Source organism: Fusarium fujikuroi, chromosome FFUJ_chr01 (genome assembly GCF_900079805.1).
Source record: "Fusarium fujikuroi IMI 58289 draft genome, chromosome FFUJ_chr01".
Taxonomy (NCBI): Eukaryota; Fungi; Ascomycota; class Sordariomycetes; order Hypocreales; family Nectriaceae; genus Fusarium; species Fusarium fujikuroi.
Genome location: NC_036622.1, coordinates 1,632,403 through 1,651,395, shown reverse-complemented (window position 1 = coordinate 1,651,395; position 18,993 = coordinate 1,632,403). Strand labels below are relative to the sequence as shown.

The 18,993-nt window shown below is 31.3% G+C and overlaps 5 protein-coding genes; 2 read left to right on the top strand and 3 right to left on the bottom strand.

Annotated features, from left to right (window-relative positions):
- Positions 1 to 549: 549 nt before the first annotated feature.
- Positions 550 to 1,597, bottom strand: FFUJ_01576 (uncharacterized protein; the record flags this gene model as incomplete). XM_023577173.1 has 2 exons in its annotated part: positions 550 to 1,059; positions 1,115 to 1,597. 2 exons carry the CDS (start codon positions 1,595 to 1,597, stop codon positions 550 to 552), a joined length of 993 nt encoding a protein of 330 aa, XP_023424007.1.
- Positions 1,598 to 2,303: 706 nt separating this feature from the next.
- On the top strand, positions 2,304 to 3,557 carry FFUJ_01577 (related to Dor1-like family protein; the record flags this gene model as incomplete). The annotated part of the gene is made up of 1 exon (XM_023577162.1): positions 2,304 to 3,557. One exon carries the CDS (start codon positions 2,304 to 2,306, stop codon positions 3,555 to 3,557), a length of 1,254 nt encoding a protein of 417 aa, XP_023424006.1.
- A 166-nt stretch (positions 3,558 to 3,723) lies between these two features.
- On the top strand, positions 3,724 to 4,810 carry FFUJ_01578 (substrate carrier-like protein; the record flags this gene model as incomplete). XM_023577151.1 has 2 exons in its annotated part: positions 3,724 to 3,820; positions 3,915 to 4,810. 2 exons carry the CDS (start codon positions 3,724 to 3,726, stop codon positions 4,808 to 4,810), a joined length of 993 nt encoding a protein of 330 aa, XP_023424005.1.
- A 127-nt stretch (positions 4,811 to 4,937) lies between these two features.
- FFUJ_01579 (uncharacterized protein) lies at positions 4,938 to 6,618 on the bottom strand (the record flags this gene model as incomplete). XM_023577140.1 has 2 exons in its annotated part: positions 4,938 to 5,177; positions 5,242 to 6,618. The coding sequence occupies 2 exons, from the start codon at positions 6,616 to 6,618 to the stop codon at positions 4,938 to 4,940; spliced, it is 1,617 nt and encodes a 538-aa protein (XP_023424004.1).
- A 935-nt stretch (positions 6,619 to 7,553) lies between these two features.
- On the bottom strand, positions 7,554 to 8,123 carry FFUJ_01580 (related to prefoldin subunit 1; the record flags this gene model as incomplete). XM_023577129.1 has 3 exons in its annotated part: positions 7,554 to 7,713; positions 7,836 to 8,002; positions 8,094 to 8,123. The coding sequence occupies 3 exons, from the start codon at positions 8,121 to 8,123 to the stop codon at positions 7,554 to 7,556; spliced, it is 357 nt and encodes a 118-aa protein (XP_023424003.1).
- Positions 8,124 to 18,993: the final 10,870 nt, after the last annotated feature.

Genomic DNA, 18,993 nt, shown 5'->3' with positions numbered 1-18,993 from the left:
AGCTTGTTAAACTGGTCGTCATCACGCGCAGTTTCGTCTTGTTTGAAAATACTCTGGACATCTTTCTTCACATCCTGTATGTATATGCCGGCTTTGTCAGGTGAACCAACCTGGGAGTCAAGTGTGGAATAATAATAGTATATTTATGACTGTTCCTGGACAAGCCAGATCAGTCTCTTCTAATGTTCTCGTCTATAAGTCTATTCAATGTCGTAAAAGAACGTAAATCATTAACAAGGCCACGTCTCGTTGCAAACTGGCAACGTGTAATACAAAAAGGCAATAGAATCGGAGAAAAGTAAGGGGGCCACAGGGATAACATGATCAGACGGAAGAAAAGTATCGAGTGGTTCTTCCGTTCCATAGAGTTCTATTCTTGGTTTAAAGTTATTGAAACTCGAGAGCATACTTGTTTGGTAAGCAATAGGGGCAGTCTTGAATGTTTGCGAAGGCGAGCTCTCAGTCGTCGCAAATCCGACCAACCAGAAGCGCTTCCCGAACACGTCTAAGGATACGAGGCACCTAGACCTGCTGGCTTTCCGGACTCGATCAGGCCTTGCGGCGACGACCGCCAGTGGGCCTGGATAAACCTGTTGAGACGGAGGACAGATCAATCTCAGCCTCAGTCACTGGGCTCTCTTGAACCTTTTCCTCCGAATCAGCCGCAGGCACAAACCGCTTACGTACGGCGCGAATCATCATGAAGAACCAGTAAAAATTAAGACTGTTGAGCGTGACGTTGCTGGCCAAATAGGCTATGCCAATCCACAGGGGTACCGTGGAGTCTGGGTGCGCAAATGACATGGTTGGCAAATTGAGTGCCTTCATGTCGGGTTTAACATTGATGGCGGACCACACGTCGCGGTAAACACGGAAGGATGAATAAGTTCCGTAAATAAGCCGGCAGGAGAAGAATGTGAAAAGAAGCATGACACCGTTATATAGTTGCGCGCGCGTACCAGTCATGTTAATTTTATCCATAAACCAGTGAACATTGAGGAAAGGGGTGGATAACTCCCAGAGGATGAAGACACAGGCGTAGTGGTTGAGAAATGGACGCTGTTGAAGGCCGATTAGTAGAGATAGAGGGGGCATACCATCGTGGTTAACTTACGAAACCGAGTGAGTAGACAAGTAATGCGGCGATTGCGTGCGCCAAGGTTCCCAAGCCAAATACATCGAGGTTAATGCTGGTGACTACTAAATCCCAGAGGAAGTATCCAGCCGCAAGCGCTTGGATGAATCCAGCACCACCAGTATAACCCCAAATACGCTCCTCCCATTCCATGTTGCTCATCTCAGTATCGACGAACATTACCCATATAGCTAGGGTATTGATTAGGCAGCTCTGAACCATGGAAACGACGTGGGCGTCCCAGTTGAGCCGTCGCTTGCGAGGCAGTTTGGAGTAGTGCTCCGGGGCCAGAAGGTTTGAGATCCATGGCGATATAGGCCAGAAGATGACCGAGTATAACAACGCTGCGGCCAGAACTTCGTGTATGTGCAGCGGGAGAGTAGGCAGATCGAAATAGTCGGCCCAGGGTTGTGTCTTTTCTGACAGCCAGGGCGAAGGCTGCAAAGGAAATGGGTCTTTCATGCTGGCGGGATGAATTGGAGTTTTTGGAGTTACGAAACGGTTGGGGCTTGTGCTCGTGAGAACCCAGCAAGAAGATCCAGAAAGAAAGGGCTGGGAACAAAAGAATGCGGAGGAACAAAGACTTTAAATGAGCCGAGGCAAGGCGGCGTAACGAAAGGATACCTCAAGTAGGAAACTTGATATTCATTCGCCTGGTCACGTCTGTTGGGGAAGCTCACGTGGGAACAGCACGGGTAAGGGTCTGGATGGTCGCATTTTGATCTGTCTTTGGAGCTTAATCCGTTATTCGTACCCTGCCAGCGCAGTTCTGGCTTTCTGATAGGCTTAGGTTGGGTTATTGGCTGGACGTTGAGGCCTTAGGTAATACGATCTAACAGGGGCCGCCGAGTACCTGATGTTGGCAGTGCCATCATCCTCCCCCCACCAGATCTCCGTAGCCTAGGCCAGCTGCCACCTCACTCATTTAGAACACTAACTAGATCGTCCACGAGCATACAGTCACGGGCGTGTCTGTGCTGGAGCTTGGCAGATTGATACTTCGTTTGAATCCCATTTCTCCATTCTCATGGTCAGATTTGCAGTTGTTGCTGTCCTAATATACCCCCCCTTTTTTACAATCGACTGAAGCTAGATGATTTGACACCTCAAGTACATTATCTCGTGTCGCATCGTCTCGCACCAACCGCACACGACTATTCAGACCACCATGGCGGAAGCTCTAAGAGACCTGCTGGCACCCGATCAGGCGAACGACCCATCTGCCTTAGAGTACCTGGCCTATCTTGCCGAACAAGAATCTAGCTCCCTTCAATCATCCGAGCCTCAAGTCTTATCTCAGACCTCCCACTCCCTACTGCTTGCCGTACAAGCGCTTTCGAAGAGATCCCACAAACCCGTCGTTGAATCAGCCGCGAGCCATGCTTCGCTACGAACGTCCCTACCGACTCTGGCACAGCGAGCCTCAGACCTTGTCCAGGCAGTGCCCCGACTAGATGCGCAAGCAGAACACTTCTCGTCGGCTTTTGGCAAGGCCAGCGAGAGCAAGTTACTGGCGCGGAGAAAGCAGGCACTTCTTCTACTTCGAAACTCGGAACGTCTTGTTGATGTCATGGAAATGCCTCTCCTTCTTTCGTCCGCTGTCTCGACTGCGCCGGTCATTCATTCCTCTACGCTTGAGCTTTACGCGCACGTCCGACGACTTGCTTCCCTCTACCCAGACTCACCGCTTGTCACTTCGGTACTAGATGAGGCGGATGCTGCCATTAGGCAGATGGCTGCAGATCTCATTGGGACGCTCAAAGCACCCAATCTCAAGCTCGCCGCTGCCGTTCGAACGATGGGCTGGCTAAAACGAATCGTCCCGGATCTGGTGACTGATGCGTCAACTGAAGACGCACTCCCGGCCATCTTCTTGGTGTGCCGTTTGTCTACGCTCTTGACAACACTGGAAGCATTGGAACCTCTAAGAGACTTGGCAGATGAGGAACGACTTCGAAAGGATAAAGCTACCAGCACGTGGTCAGGCGGCCAGCAGACAGAGCGGTACCTGAAACGATTTATCGAGATATTTCGCGAACAGAGCTTTAACATCGTCTCTGTGTTTAAGAGCATAAATTCGAGCCTCGCATCGCACGGGAACGACGAAACTGATCCTTTGGGAGCCCTGCCGTCCCCAATGGCTGACTTTCCCCTACATATGGTAGAGATGCTTGTCGAAACGTTGCGAATCTATCTGCCAACCGTCAAAGACCAGACATCGAGGGAGAGCATTTTGACGCAGGTACTCTATTGCGCGGGCAGTCTGGGGAGGCTGGGGGCTGATTTCGGCATGCTTCTTGCTTCGATTGGTATAAATGAATGGGTTGAGCTTGTCAAACGCCACCGTCTTCTGGCTGGCCGTCTTGAGTCTGTGATAGGCGATTATCGGGGCAACCATGCCAATGGCGTTGGCGCGAACTGATCCATGTCTCCTACGGACTTGGGCCATTCTTTACCAACACGTGCAAGATGCATCAAAGCGGGGCCGATTCACGCAGCGGGGTCCAGGCTTTCAGTGTGATTTTATCTCGTCACGTCACCCATTCTATCTCCCCGACATGCCCGGTGGCTTAAGTCTGTGACTAGCCATGGGTATCTCAATTGCTGGTTCCCCGACTCAACACAATGGTGCTGTTGTGTCCTTACCAATGACCGAGCCCCGAACCTCTCGGCCAGCCAATTCAGGTATGCTTTCTTGGTCAATTCCACATAACGGAGTCTGCGTGGTTCAGCCTCCGTCAGCTCCATTCAATATTCGCCGTCTGACACAACTGAATAGCCCGGCATTTTATATCTGGCCTTGGTTCAGGCGTCACTTCAGCCGTTCTCCTACAACCTTTGGATCTCCTCAAAACGCGGGTACAGCAGTCTGGTAGTTCGTCATTAAGCGCTACCCTACGTGATTTGAGGCAATCCCAAAGCCTTGTAAAGTCACTATGGCGAGGTACCGTCCCTTCAGCGCTACGGACGGGTTTCGGCTCAGCTCTCTACTTCACGTCACTCAATGCGATTCGCCAGCATGCACACCAGACAGGTATTCTGGGTCGGCGGCTACAGACCCAGGGCCGCTCATCAGTCCTCCCCTCATTAACGAACTCGGGCAACCTTATCTCGGGCGCAGTTGCAAGAACGTTTGCTGGCTTTGTCCTTATGCCTCTCACCGTGATCAAGGTTCGCTTTGAATCCAGTCTATATTCTTATCCCTCCATCATGTCAGCTGCGAATGACATACGCCGTACTCAGGGCTGGCGTGGCTTCTTCTCTGGATTCGGTGCCACGGCGTTTCGGGATGCACCATATGCTGGCATGTACGTGCTATTCTATGAGATGCTGAAATCGCGCCTTGGATCACTGGCGTCTAAGCCGGTTGCATCAGGCGAAGGCCCAACCAGAATGCAAGCAACTCTGGCTAGCTCTGTCAACTTCACTTCCGCTATGTTTGCCGGTGCAGCATGCTCCATTGTTTCGAACCCATTTGATGCGGTCAAAACACGGATTCAATTACAGCCACTGGAATACAGGAATATATGGCACGCTTGGTATAAAATGGTAACACAGGAGGGTATCCGGTCACTATGGGATGGCTTGGCGTTGCGAATGAGCCGCAAGGCCATGAGTTCGGCATTGGCCTGGACCGTTTACGAGGAGCTGATTCGCCGAGCTGGAGCAAGGTAACTGTAAATCGCGTACAACAACTGTAACAACAACTCGTCTCAAATGATAAGAACTAGAGGGGCCACTTCTTGGCTGGTTTAATGGAAAAAGATCTCGCTCGCAACTTACATCCCATCACCCATTGATCCTAAGCCGGCCGCGCGCCAGCCAAATACATCAACAATCCTGGTGACTTACTCCTTCGGCGGCTATGCTTATCCTTGTCCTTCTTGCGAACCCATTCAAAGTCTGGCTCTTCTCTGCCGTGCCGCTTTTCCTCGACCATAAGCATCTTGGTGCGCTTCTCGCGGATCAGCTTTGTGTGCTTCCACAGTCGGTCTTGCTCCCATTCCGGAACCCAGCGTCGAATGAGTAGATAGTCAGGATCCTGGCAATAGAGTTAGCTCAGTACTATGCAATCAATGAAAGTTTCAGCAAAGATTGCTACATACAGTATCAAAGTCGAATTCGACACCGAATTCGCGCAACGACTCGATTGACAGATGTCGGCGGGACATGCGTGTATACGTTGGTCGAGCAACTTGGCCGGCAGGGGGTGGAGGAGGAATTGTGGCGATTTGGTTGACTGCGACAGGCATAGGGGCATAATGGTGAGCTGGACCAGCCATCGCGTGATGTGGTAGAGGCTGTGGGTGTTGAGGCTGTGCCTTCTTGATCTTTTCCTTCTTCAAGATGGCCTCGATGGTCTTATCATCGAGTCCTGACTTGGCGAGGTCTTGTTTCAAGCGGTCCTGGTATTCCCGGTCTTTGGCTTCTCTGTCGGCCTTTTCCTTTGCTATGCGATCCTTCTCTGCCTGCTTGTAACGCTCAACTGCTTCAGCTGCTTCTTTCTCCTTCTGGTCCTTGAGCTTCTTCTCCTTGGCAGCGCGCTCAAGCTCCCTTCTCTTGTAATCCTCGACAGCAGAATTTGCCTCTTTCTCGCGGCGCTGTCTCTCTTCTGTGGCGGCGTCTTCTTCTTTCAGGCGCCTCAACTCAATCTCCTTCTTGATGCGTTCTTCCTCATCAGCGCGCGCTTTACGGCCCTTTATCTTTTCGAGCTCGCGCTTGGCCTGCTTGAGCTCTTCTTCCTCCTTGAATTCCCTCAATCGACGGCGCTCTTCGTCATCGCGCGCATGAGCAAGATGCATCTTTTCAAGCTCCTTACGTGATTGTTCCGCCTCCCATTCCTCACGATATCCTTTGACAAGCTGTCGCTCATCCTTCTCGCGTTGCCGCTCGTCTCTCTCGCGCGAGCTAGCGAGTCGATTTTTCTCAAGATCTTTACGTGCTTGCTCAGCCTCCCACTCGTCACGGTATTGCTTGACAAGTCTTCGCTCCTCCTTCTCCCGTGCTGTTTTGAGGCGAAGATCTTCAAGCTCCTTGCGAGTTTTCTCAGCCTCCCATTCTTCTCGAGTCATATAAGAAGATGATCGAGATCGGGATGAGGACGACCGGGAGCGAGACCGAGAGCGCCGCCGCCGCGAAGACCGCGCAACTTGTTTGCGGCGAGTATCTTCATCGTCGGAGGAGAGGTCATTGTATATTTTGTTGTTGATAATTACAGGAACAGGGGCCGGGGGACTGCTGGCGCGACGCTCTCGAGTCCGAGACAGCTCACCAGTACGAGACCGAGACCGAGACCGAGAACGGTGCATGGTTGTGATGTTCAGGCGGTCAGCTCCAATGTAACTGGGCCCCGGAGGTGCATCGTAATAGTTTTGAGTACGTTGCGGGTTCGCAACGTACCGGATGCCAGGCGAAGGCCCACGCTTCTGGTAGCGGATGTCGTAGTCATCCTCATCATCGTAACTATAGCTACTTCGGCTCATCTTGGTAGATAACCAGGACCAAATGAGCAAGAAACAGCGATTCGGAGATGATGATATCGAACGTGATCGTATAGGCTGTGGCGCTGCTGGAAGACAACAGGCTGGAGTAGTCACCGGTTTGCAACAGAGGGAAGAGTCAGACGAGAGAGGGGACAAAGAGGAATGAGTGGCAGCGGTCCATGAATAAATAAGAAGGAACACAGCCCACAGAACATTTGGACCATCCGTCCCTCGGAGGGGACCGCGGTTCCGTGCCGACCTTAGCACTCCATGTTGGTTGTAGGGCTGGACTCTGGGAGGGGGCGGGGCGCTGAACTGAAACTTGGTGGGGGCTAAATTAATTACTGTCTGAATTGAACAAGGTCCCTTGTCCGTCCCGGTGTTTGCTCATAAATCGGTGATGCTGGTGAGGAATGAGGGTCGCACGACGCTGTCAGCTTAAGGTGGGTTGCAGCAGGCAAACGTCGGTGAGACCTTTGGAAGACAAAGAGATCGAAAGGAATGCCCCATCATGCTCCGGAATATACTACTGAGCTGCCATGATGATCGGTGCCTTGGTTATCGACAGCATCCCTAGTTGAAGCCAGGAGATTCGTCGCTTGGTTCAGCTATCGAAGTGACCCTCCTGATCGGGACTGGCGCCATGCTTCGCGTCTTACAGTCACAGCGACGATCTCGACCCAGACTAAAGGCAAGCCCACCACCGTAAGCAGAGTCTCGGCGGTCACATCGGCTTCTGTGTTGGTGTGCACATGGTCTGTTGAATGCGCGGCGCAGCTGTAGGGCTGGAAAGAAAGAGGCCTGGCGCCTGTTGAAACATAGGGATATTTCTATCGCACGTTTGAACGTCAATGATGACTGGACAGCGTTTAGAAGAACAACCCTCAGAAATAGAGGAAAGTCAAATTGATCGCGCGTATCATTCAGCGCTTAGTCTACTTGGCTCGGAGCATCTGCTCGATATGCTCGCGGCTATTCTTGTGTGTTGTTTCCAAATAAAGCAGACGCTGGCTCAGTTTGTCCACCTCTCCCTCCAGAGTCTGTGTCTGGCCCTCAAGCTTTTCGCGAAGTGAATCCACCGGGAGCGAGACGAACCTATAAAGAGGCGCAAAAACGGCCATGCGTTAGAGACCAAGCTTGGTTCGAGGACATGCGGGGTCGATGTGAAAAAAAACGAGGGGGATGGATAATTGAGCTTCGATAGGAGAGGCACTCACATCTTACCGACACCCTCGTAGACGACAGCGTCTTGAGGAAGACTGGCCATTTCGCTCAGTGTGAGCTTGACGAGACGTTGCTCTCGTTGTTTCGAAGTCATTTGCGTCCTGGCTAGGCCAATCTGCTGCTGGGCAACCAGCGCCTGGCTTTCGATCTCTCGCACCAGCTATATGCTGAGTGTCAGTTGGGCCGAGACCTAGTAAAATGCTGTTCCCTGAAGGAGGGCGGGAGAACTTGGGTTCCAAGAGAGGCCATACCTTCTGTAGCGCTTCGTTTGGAATGGACATTGTGCTGAGGTGTTGATTGAGTAAAGAGATGGGCGGCTGTAAGGTTACTAGGTAATAAAAAGCTAGATAGTTAAGAAATAGATATTTAAGTTAGATTAAAAGATATATATAGAATAAAGTTAATTATTAAATAAATAAAAAATTAAGGAAATTAAAATTTTAAAATTTTAAATAGAAAATTAATTAATTATATATTTATATAATATACACAATAAGTATACAGTATAGATAAGTGTATAATATAAAAATCCCTTATCTTATATTAATACTATTAGATTAATTAATTCTTAACTAAATAATATATTATAATCTACTAATAAGGCTTATATTCTTTTTATACTTTAGGCCTATTAGAAAGACCTAAAATTAAGTCTATAATAAGCTATATTTCTCTATAATATCTACTTCTATATTCTTTATTACCGATTTTAAGGCAGGCAAGCTTAGGATAATTATATCCCTAACTTATAGAAATTAACTAATTAAAAGGAATAGCTTATAGTTAAGTATATTCTAAATCTAGATTTATAAGGATTTCCCTTTTAGTATTATAATATTAAAGAAATAGTAAATTAACTGCTTATTAATTATAATATATTACTAGTTAATAAGTATTAAGCTATTAATTTTATTAAGCAGTAATTAAAGCTTAAAATATATTGTTTTTATAAATATAATTATTAAAAGGCTAAATATAAAGATTTAACTATTATTTATAATTAGTTTAGGCTTATAGAGAATATAATTATAAAATATAACATTTAATTAAATAATATTTAAAACTTTAATAAGACTGGCTTTATAATAGGCATAATATTAAGCAGTATAGTTATTATTAGCTTAAAAAGACATAAAAACTTAAAATTAATTTAGCCTAAAAACTAAAAATAAGTTACTATAATTTAAGTAATTAATATAAAAGGCTAAATAATTAATCTATATATAATAATTATAGGCTAATATTACCTTATTAATTAATATTAAAATAGTAACCTTTTAGGTATTTAAGCTATTACTATAATATTAAATAACTAAATAAATAATAAAATAGATATTAACTGGCTAAAGTATTTTAATTAATATATAACTAACTAATTAATTAAAGTCTATTATTTTTTAATCTTTAATAGCTATAAAAGTTATTAATCTATTAAATTCTAGCTATATTATAAGGTTAATAATATTATTATACTTTATATACCTCTTTATTCTTTATATCTATTATAGTTATTTAATATTAAGTACTTTAGGCTACTAAAAAAGGTATATAATTAAAAAATAAAGTAATTAATTAAATAGTCTATAACCTATATTTTTAAGACTAAATTCTTCCTAGCCTTTTATACTGCCTTTTAGTTAACTATAATTAAGTTAAATATTAAAGGGGGTTTTAAAGGAACTAGCTTTACTCTTTTTAATTTAAAAGTTATAATCTTAAAGCTTAATATATAGCTATAGACTTTAATACCTATTAAAAAAGTAACCTAATAAGCTTAAGCTTAGACTTTAAGGACCCTAAATATAGTCCTTAAAGCTAGATTACAGTTTAAATACCTTTATAATTAAATTAAAAGATATTATAGTAGCTCCTTAAAGTTAATCCTTAAAGCTTTTTAGTCTCTTATAAAGGCAATTATAAAGAATATATAAAAGACTGCCTTATTAAAGGCTAAGAATTAGAAGCTTTATAAGGTAAATAATATATTTAGCTAGTAATATAAAGTAAAAAGGGTATACTTATAGAATAAAGGAAGCTTACTTATATAAAAAGGTTAAGATTTAATTAATTAAATAGATATAAATATATAGGTATTAGCTAAATTATTAAGAAATAGTAGTTAAAAAAGATTAATTAGGTTAGGTATTTAGCAATATAGTATATACAGTAAGATTAAATATAATATAAAGACTTATTAAATAGTTCTAGAAGTATTTAGTAATAAATATAGTAATTAATTTTAATTAATTAGATAGTCTATTATATTTTTATTATAATATATCTTAAAAAGGTTAAGATTTTTATACTGTATACTTATCTATATTATATACTTATTATATATATTATATATATTTAATTAATAAAAGTTAATTTAATTTTCTTAAATTTTATTATTATTTTTTTTACTTTTTTTTTTTACTATTAGCCTTATAAGGCTATTAAGCTAGTAACTTTATATATAAAGTATTATAAACTAGCTTTAGTGCTTAATTTATTACTCTATATTTATCTTTTTACTTTTATAGTCTTAGACTATAACCAGCTTATTAATTTTATATAACTAAAAGGATATAGTATATATATTTAGCCTTAATAATTATATTATTAAGCCACTCTTTATATAAAGCTAAGCCTATTAATATACTTAAAAAAGCTACCTTTTCTATATTAAAAGGTAAGCCTTTTTTAAAGCCCTTTTTAGCTTTTTTAACTTAAATAGCTTTTTAATTAATTAAATTAAATAAATTTAATAATTTAGGCTAATTTAATTTATATAATTAATTAAGTTAATTAAAGTATAATTAAAAATAGCTATTTTAATTAAACTTAATAGGCTTTTTAATAAAAAGTTCTTTATAATAGCTATAGCTATTATATAAATCTTATAATATTTTTTACTTTTAGCCTAACTTAATATTAATTTAATTATTATAATAAAGTTATAATTAGTTATATAATAGCCTTAATTAGGTTTTAGGCTTTTATATAGTATTATATTAATAGCTATAATTAATATTAATAACTATAACTAATAGGTATAAAGAAAGTTAAGTTAGAGAATATACTTTATAATAGATTTAGCTTAATATTCTTTTAATTAAAGTAAAGAAAGAAGGCTAATATAGTTACTAAAAGACCTATAGGCAGTATTAATACTACTTAATTAAGGCAGTAATTATACTATTAAGGCAGATAAACTTTATAAAATTCTAACCTTTAAGATATAGGCTTACTATAAAGTCCTTATTATTTAAGCCTTTATATATAAAGTTAATAGCTTAATGGCCTTATAAGGCTAATAGTAAAGGGAAAAAAAAATAAACTAGCTTTTTAATTATAATTAAAAGGATATTAATATAAATATTATTAAATTTAAAAAAAGAAAAGAGATTTCTTAAAGAACTTTTTTTATATATTATTAGGTTTTAACTTAAATTTAAATTAAACCCTTAAGTTATATAGCCTTATAAAGGCTTAAATAAAGCCTAAATCTATAATATATTTCCTTACTTACCTTTCTTTTTCTCTATAAAGAGATTACTTTAGCCTTTTTATTTAAATATTAAAAATAATTTTAAAATATTAAAAGCTTTAGCCTAAAGTTTTATTTATTTTAATTTATAATATATAAAGACTTTAGTTTTAAGTTTTATTTAATTTAATTTTTAGATATTAAAAATTTAATTTAAAACTATATAAATTTTTTAATTATAAAATACTTAAATTTTAACTTAAAGCCTTATATAACTTTAATTATAGATTTTAAAATTTTAATTTAAATTTATATAAAATTATTATTTTATTTATTTAAACCTTTTATATTTATTAATTTAAATCCTTTATAGTTTATATATATCTTTAAGTTAATACTTTTTATATTTTTTTATTATAATTTACTTTATATAATTTAGGTTTTTTTTTTTTTTTTAAATTACTTTATTATAAATTTTATAAATTAATATTTTTTTTTTATTATATTTACCTTTATATTTTTATTTATATATATTTAGTTTTTATTTAATTTAAATATAGTTTTATTTTTATATTTCTATTAATAATCTTTTTAATGTTTATATTTTTATAACTTTTATTTTTTTATTTAATATATTTATTATTATTATTATTAAAAGTAATAATAATAATAATAATTTTTTTACTTTTTAAACTATAAGTAAACTATGGGTTATTATCTTTATAAAGGTAATAATAATAATAAAGACTTTATTTTATTTATTATCTTTCTTTTTTTCTATAAAAAGTATTTTAATTACTTAATAAATTATAGCTATTTTTTAAAGTATATCTTTAATAATATCTTTTTATATAAATATTATATTTAAATAAAGTCTTATTATAATTAATTATATAACCTTTTTATTATTAATTTAAATTTATATTATTTTTATTATAATATTATAGCTTTTATAAATAAGTATTAACATATTATTAAAAGATATAAGGCCTTTAAGAAATATATAGATATTTAGGCTAATTAAAAAAAAAAAGAAAGGCTAAAAAGCCTTAATTTTAAAGTCTTTTTATTACTTAATAATAATAACTTTATAGCTTCTTAAATATTAATTAAAACTATTAAACCTTTAATTATATTATATATATATATAATAACCTCTTTTATATTTTTAATTTTAGCTTTAATTTATATATTATAATATATTTATTATTTAATAATAGCCTTTTTTTTTACTTTTTTTAATATTAACAGTTATTAAACTAGCTTTAGCTTAATTATTATTAAAATATAAATATTAATTTTTATTTTTATTAAAATATAAAAGGACTTTTATATTAATTATAAAACTATTATTATATAAAATATTATCTTTATTTAGGCTTTTAATACTTTTAGTTAAATTATTAATTATTTATTTATTTATTTTATTATTTCTTTTTTTACCTTTTAGTTATTATTATTATAATAATAGCCTAAATAGTGCCTTAAAGAGATATAAACATAAATTCTTATCTTTTTTTTTTCTATTTTTAATTTTTACTTTAATTTTTTTATAATAAAAGTTTCTTTATAGTTTATTAAAGATTTCTTTTTTTTTTTTAAAAAAAAAAGCCTAATAATATTAATATTAATAGTTTTAATAGTAATAATAAAAAAAAAAATAATAATAAAAAAAAAGTAATAAAAGTAATACTTAATAATATTATATCTTTAGTTTTTATATATTTTAAGTAAATAAAGGCTAAATTTAATTTAAATTTAATTAAAGTTTTTAAAGTATATAATTACTTTTACTATTATTATTATACCTTTTATAGGCTATTATAAATTATTATATTACCTTATTTCCTTTTATATTCTATAAATATAACAGTATTTTTTATATTTTTTAATAGTTTTTAAGTAAAAGTTATTTTTTTTTTACTTAATAAATATATTTTTATTTTTATTTACTTTTTTTATATTTTTAGTTATTAATATTCTTTTTATTTTATATTTTTTTATTAATTTTGTTTTCTTTTTATAATATTAAAGTTAATTTAGGCTTTAATTTCTATAGTTTTTAAAATAGTAATAAGTCTATTACTATCTATTTAATAAGGTCTATATAAAAGATATTATATATCTTTTAAAAGATATAAAGTTTAATAATTAAAGGTAATAATATAGCCTTTATTTTATATTGAATTATTATTTAGTTAAGTTTTTTATATAATTAATTTATTTTAAAGTTTTAAAGGTTAAATTATATTATATCTTTAATATAAAAGTATTTTATTAATTATTAGTTTTTATTATATACTTTTTAATATTATTATTATATAAATATATAGGCTATTTAAATTACTTTAAGCCTATCTTTTAATTAAGCTATAAACTATATTACTCTTTTTCTATTAGAAGTCTTCCTTTTTAAAAAAATTAATAAGTTATTTAATAGTTTTTAGTTTATAACTATAAAGTAAGTAGTTTAAATTAAATCTTATTATTAATAATATTTTATTATTTAGAGATATTTATATTATAGTAAGATATAAAGGCTAATTAAATTAATAAAAGGCTATTAAAATATTATAATAAATAGATAATAGCTAGATAGGCATAATAGTATTATATTAACTAAAGCTTAAAAAAGCAGGATTTCTATCTAAAGGGTTTTTATAATAAACTTAAGGAGGTCTTAAGATTATATAATAAGAGGCCAGTTAGCTTTATTATTAAGGCATTATTATAATTATCTCTCCCTTTTTAGGTAGCTATCTTTAGCTAGATATAATTATAATAGAGTTATAAAGTTATTAATATCTCTCTATTTTATAACTACCTTTTATTAGCTTTTTATAATAAAGTTAAATATTATAGTAATAAAAGGTTATATTTATAGCATTCCTTTTATATAAACTATTAAACTATTCTCTATAGCCTTACTAAAATGCCCTTAAAAATATATATATATTAAGCCTATAAATTATAGGCTATACCCTTAATTCTTTAGGCTTTTATAGGCTTCTATTTCTACCTTACCTATAGGTATTTAATTCTCTCTTTAATTTAAGCTTCTCTCTCTCTTTTTCTTCTTTTTATTTTATATAACCTTATTAACTTATATACCTTTTATCTTTATTTTTTATTTATAGTTTATATCTCTTTTATTTTAATCTTTAATTAACCTTTTATTTTTTAACTTTACTTTAACTTCCTTATATTTCTTACTATAATATCTAATAGTAAATATATCTATTCCCTATTCCTTATAGCCTCTAGTTTTAAGCTATAGGTCCTTTATTATCTCTTTAGCTTTACTATATTTAAGAATATATATATTTATTATATTTATAAATACTATAATTAATTAATAATTACTTTTATAGACCTTAAGGTTATATAAGATTTATATTACTTTTATAATAATAAATATATTTTTATTAACCTTAATATCTTATACTATAAAAAGTATAATAAATATAAATATAGCTATTACTTATATATTTCTCTTTTATTACCTCTTATTACTAATTTAACTAACTTCTTTATAATCTTATAGCTATAATTAAAGGAGATTAAATAGATATCTATTATGCCTTTAACTTTATCTATAAGGCTATCCTTTTTATAGATAAAAAAAACTATTTTAAACTCTATTATAATATCTATATAAAACTTACCTATACTTTTTACTAATTATTAAAAGCCTTTCTATACTTAAAGTCTATTTATATTATTAACTTTTACTTTATTAATATTAAAAAGCTATTTATAAGTTCTTTTCTTTATCCCTTTTATTATATTAGCTAATAAAATTATAATATAAAAAGCTACTTTCTTATATATTTAAGCTATTATAATTTATTATTATATTTATATTAAAATATACCTATCTCCTTAAAGTAATATTAATAAAGAAATTTAAGCTATATTTAAGGATTTATAGGTTTTATACTTAAAGGAAAATAATAAAAAATATATAATTTAATAAGCTACTATTAATACTTTTTACTATTTTATATATTTAAGTCTTATTAATAATCTCTATAATAACTTTAATATTATTACCTAAATCCCTATTTTTAGCTTTATATTAAATTTAAACCCTTATTAATATCTTTAAGTATTTATTACTTTTATCTTTTTAATTTTTATTAAAATAAAGGCTATAACTTTTCCTTTTCCTTATTATTCTCTTTTTATATAGCCTTTTATTATATTTAATCCTGCCTTACTTATAGAGAGTTCTTAACCTTTTATTATAATAATTATATATCCCTTCTTAATCCCTTAAAAGTATAGTTAACCTCCTATTAATAACTTTAGCTCCTAAAGTATACTGCCTAAATATTTTAGTAATTTATATAAAGCTTATATTATAAAGGAAGATAAATTAACTTAAAGAATAGTTTTTTAATATTATAGTTATTACAGTCTTATTTAATAGTTTTAGGTTAAAATAAAAAGAGATTTACCTATAGTTTATAGTTACTTATTTTTTCTTAATAGCATTTTTATAACTTAAGCCTTTTAGCTTTAATTATAGCTCTTTTTTTAAATATCCTCTCTTCTTTAGGGTTATTTTTACTTATAACTTTAATTTTTTACCTTTTTACTTTATTTAAGACTTTTTTTATATAGTAATAACTTATAGGATATTCTTTATATTTATAGCAATAACTTATTAATTATATTTAGCTAGCTATTCTTTCTATTTTATAAGGTAATATAATTCTTTATATATCTCCTTTTTATTTTTAATTTATTTAACTTTCTATTAATTATTTTTTTCCTTAAGGTTTAGTATTAATAGGGAATTATTATCCTTTTAGTTATATATTTAATATACTTTAAAGAGGCTTATATAAAAGATATTATATATTCTTATATATTAATTTAATAAGGCTAGGTAATATACTTATAATTTAATATACTTAATAATCCTAAATAGGCTAATAAATCTTAAAGCTAGCTTTTTTTTTTTTCTTTTAAGCTTTAGGTTTTTAATTAAAAGTATAACTAATTATTTTTATTTAAAGTTTATTTTTTAATACTTTAAGTTAAAGTATTTAGCCTGCCTTTTAGTTATATTTTATTAATATATTATAAGCTTATCTTATAATTCTTATAGCTTTTAAATCCTATATTTAACTTTTAGGACTTCCCCCTTTAAGCTAATATCTTTAGCAGTAATATAGAATTTTAAGTTAAAATCTATAAAGGCCTTATTTAGGGTTATATTTATTATAGCATTAACCTTTAAGTTATAAATAAATTAGGCCATTTATAAAAGTTTTAGCTAAATATTTTAATTATCTTTAATAAAGTAATATAAGTAATATTTAAAAATTTAGTTTATTTTCTCTATTTATCTATCAGTTTAAAGGTAAAAAACTATTAATAGTTTTTATTTAATTTTTAAGTAGTAATATAATTCTAATTAAAATATACTTATAAATATAGAGCTTTTATTAGAGATAATACCCTTTAGGGCTTTAAACTATAATTTAATCTCCTTATAAAAAAGTTTTATTAATTTAAATATAATAATTTTAATAGAAATAGATAGAAATTATATAAACTTTATAAATCTATTAATTATTATTAAAATTATATTAACTTATTAACCTTTAAAGAGTACTAATAGCAGTCCTATAATAAAATCTATTAAGACCTCCTTAAAAAGGTATAATAAAATTAATAGGCTTTTAAGCTTTTTATAAAGTTAGTATTTCTTAAATACTATCTTTTAGTAAATATAATATATAAATATATACTATTTTATATTAGTTTTTAGGCCTTTTTAATAGAGTTTTCTTTAGATTAACTTTTAGGTTTTCTTAATACTAAAATACCTTATTAAAGGGTTATTATAATATAGTCTTAATATTTCCTTTTTAAGGTTAGGTTTTAGTAATATATAAAGCCTATTTTTAAAATAAAAAAGGTTATTTTTTACTTTTTACTTTTAAGATCTTTCTTTATAATTTACCTTAAATATTTTATCCTTTTAGCTAAATATTATTTTATCTCTTAATTATATTAATTTAATTATCTTAATTAAGGGCTTTAATATATTATTCTTTAAAGGTTTTTTTTAATATAAAGATTAATTTACTATTTTATTAAAAATTATTATAAATAATCTTAATATCTTTTAAAATTATATATTTAAATTAGATTTCTAGCCTATAATATTTATATTATTTAGTAATAAGGCTAGATTATTCTTAATACCTAAAGATATTTTATTTACCTTTAACTTACCTAAAGTTTAAAGTAGACTTATTTTCTTTATAAGCCTTTTATTTAACCTTTTCTTTAGCTTTTAACCTTTTATTATTACTTATATTTTAGCTATTTTATCCTTTAGGGATTTAATTAAATCTAACTTTTAGTATTTCTTTTTTTTAACTTCTAGAGGTCTTAAAAAGGTATTAATAGGATTTATAAATCCCTTTTTATATTTAATTATAAAGTTATAGGTTATTAAATATAAATACTATTATACTTATTTCCTATTTAGTTTAGTATTTTTTATAAATAATTAAAGATTTTAGTAATTACTTAAGACCTCTATTTATTTTAAGGAGCCTTTAAGGTAATACTATTAGTACTTAAATAACTTTATAATTACTATTATCTTTTAATTAAAGATACTATATCTTCTTTTAGAGTTATTAAACTTTTATAATTAAAAGGCTATTAGGTAGTATCTCTTTTTATTATTTAATTAAAAGAGGATTTTTACTATAATATAATTTAATATATCTATTTTAATATAAATATATCTTTTAAGATTAAAGTATTATAAAATTAAGGCCTTTTTAAACTTAATAATAAAGGCCTAAAATAACTATCTTTTTTAGTTATTTAATTTTATACTTTTTAGTTTTTTTTTATTTTAGCTTCTTTTTATAAAGGCTATAAAGAAAGTAATAACCTTAAAGTATTTATAGATAAACTGCCTATAGAAGTTATAGAATCCTAAAAATACCTAAATTTCTTTATAAATAGTAAATTTAAGCTATTTAAAGATAGTATAAATCCTTATTAGGTCTATTTTAATACCCTCTATAGTTAAGATAAAATTAAAGAATTTTATTTTATTTTAATAAAAAAAGCACTTTAAGGGTTTTATATATAATTTAATATCTTTTATTTATTTTAGGATTTATTTAAAGTATTTAATATATTTTTCTCTTATCTTTAAGAATATTAAGATATTATTTAAATAGATAATATAAATTATATTTATAAGACCCTAAAAGGCTTAATAAATATAATATTAAAATATAGTAAGTATATTAGCTAGTTTAAATAGCATTACTATATACTTAAAGTAACTATAATAAATTTAAAAGGCAGTTTTTTACTTATTCCCTTTTTAAATATAAATCTAATAATATATATCCTTAATATTAATTTTAAAGAAGTACTTTACCTTTTAAATATAATCTATAATCTTTAAGATTAAAGGTAAAAGGTAATAATTCTTAATAGTAATAGTATTTAAGCTATAATAATCTATATAGAGGTAAAGACCTCTATCTTTCTTAAGGATAAAAAAGATAGAGAATCTAATTAAACTTTTAAATAAATAAATTTATTTAGTTTTTAAGTTCTTTTAAATATACTCTTAAAGTTCTTTAAGTTCTATCTATAAAAAGGGGTAAATAGAGCTATATAGAGGT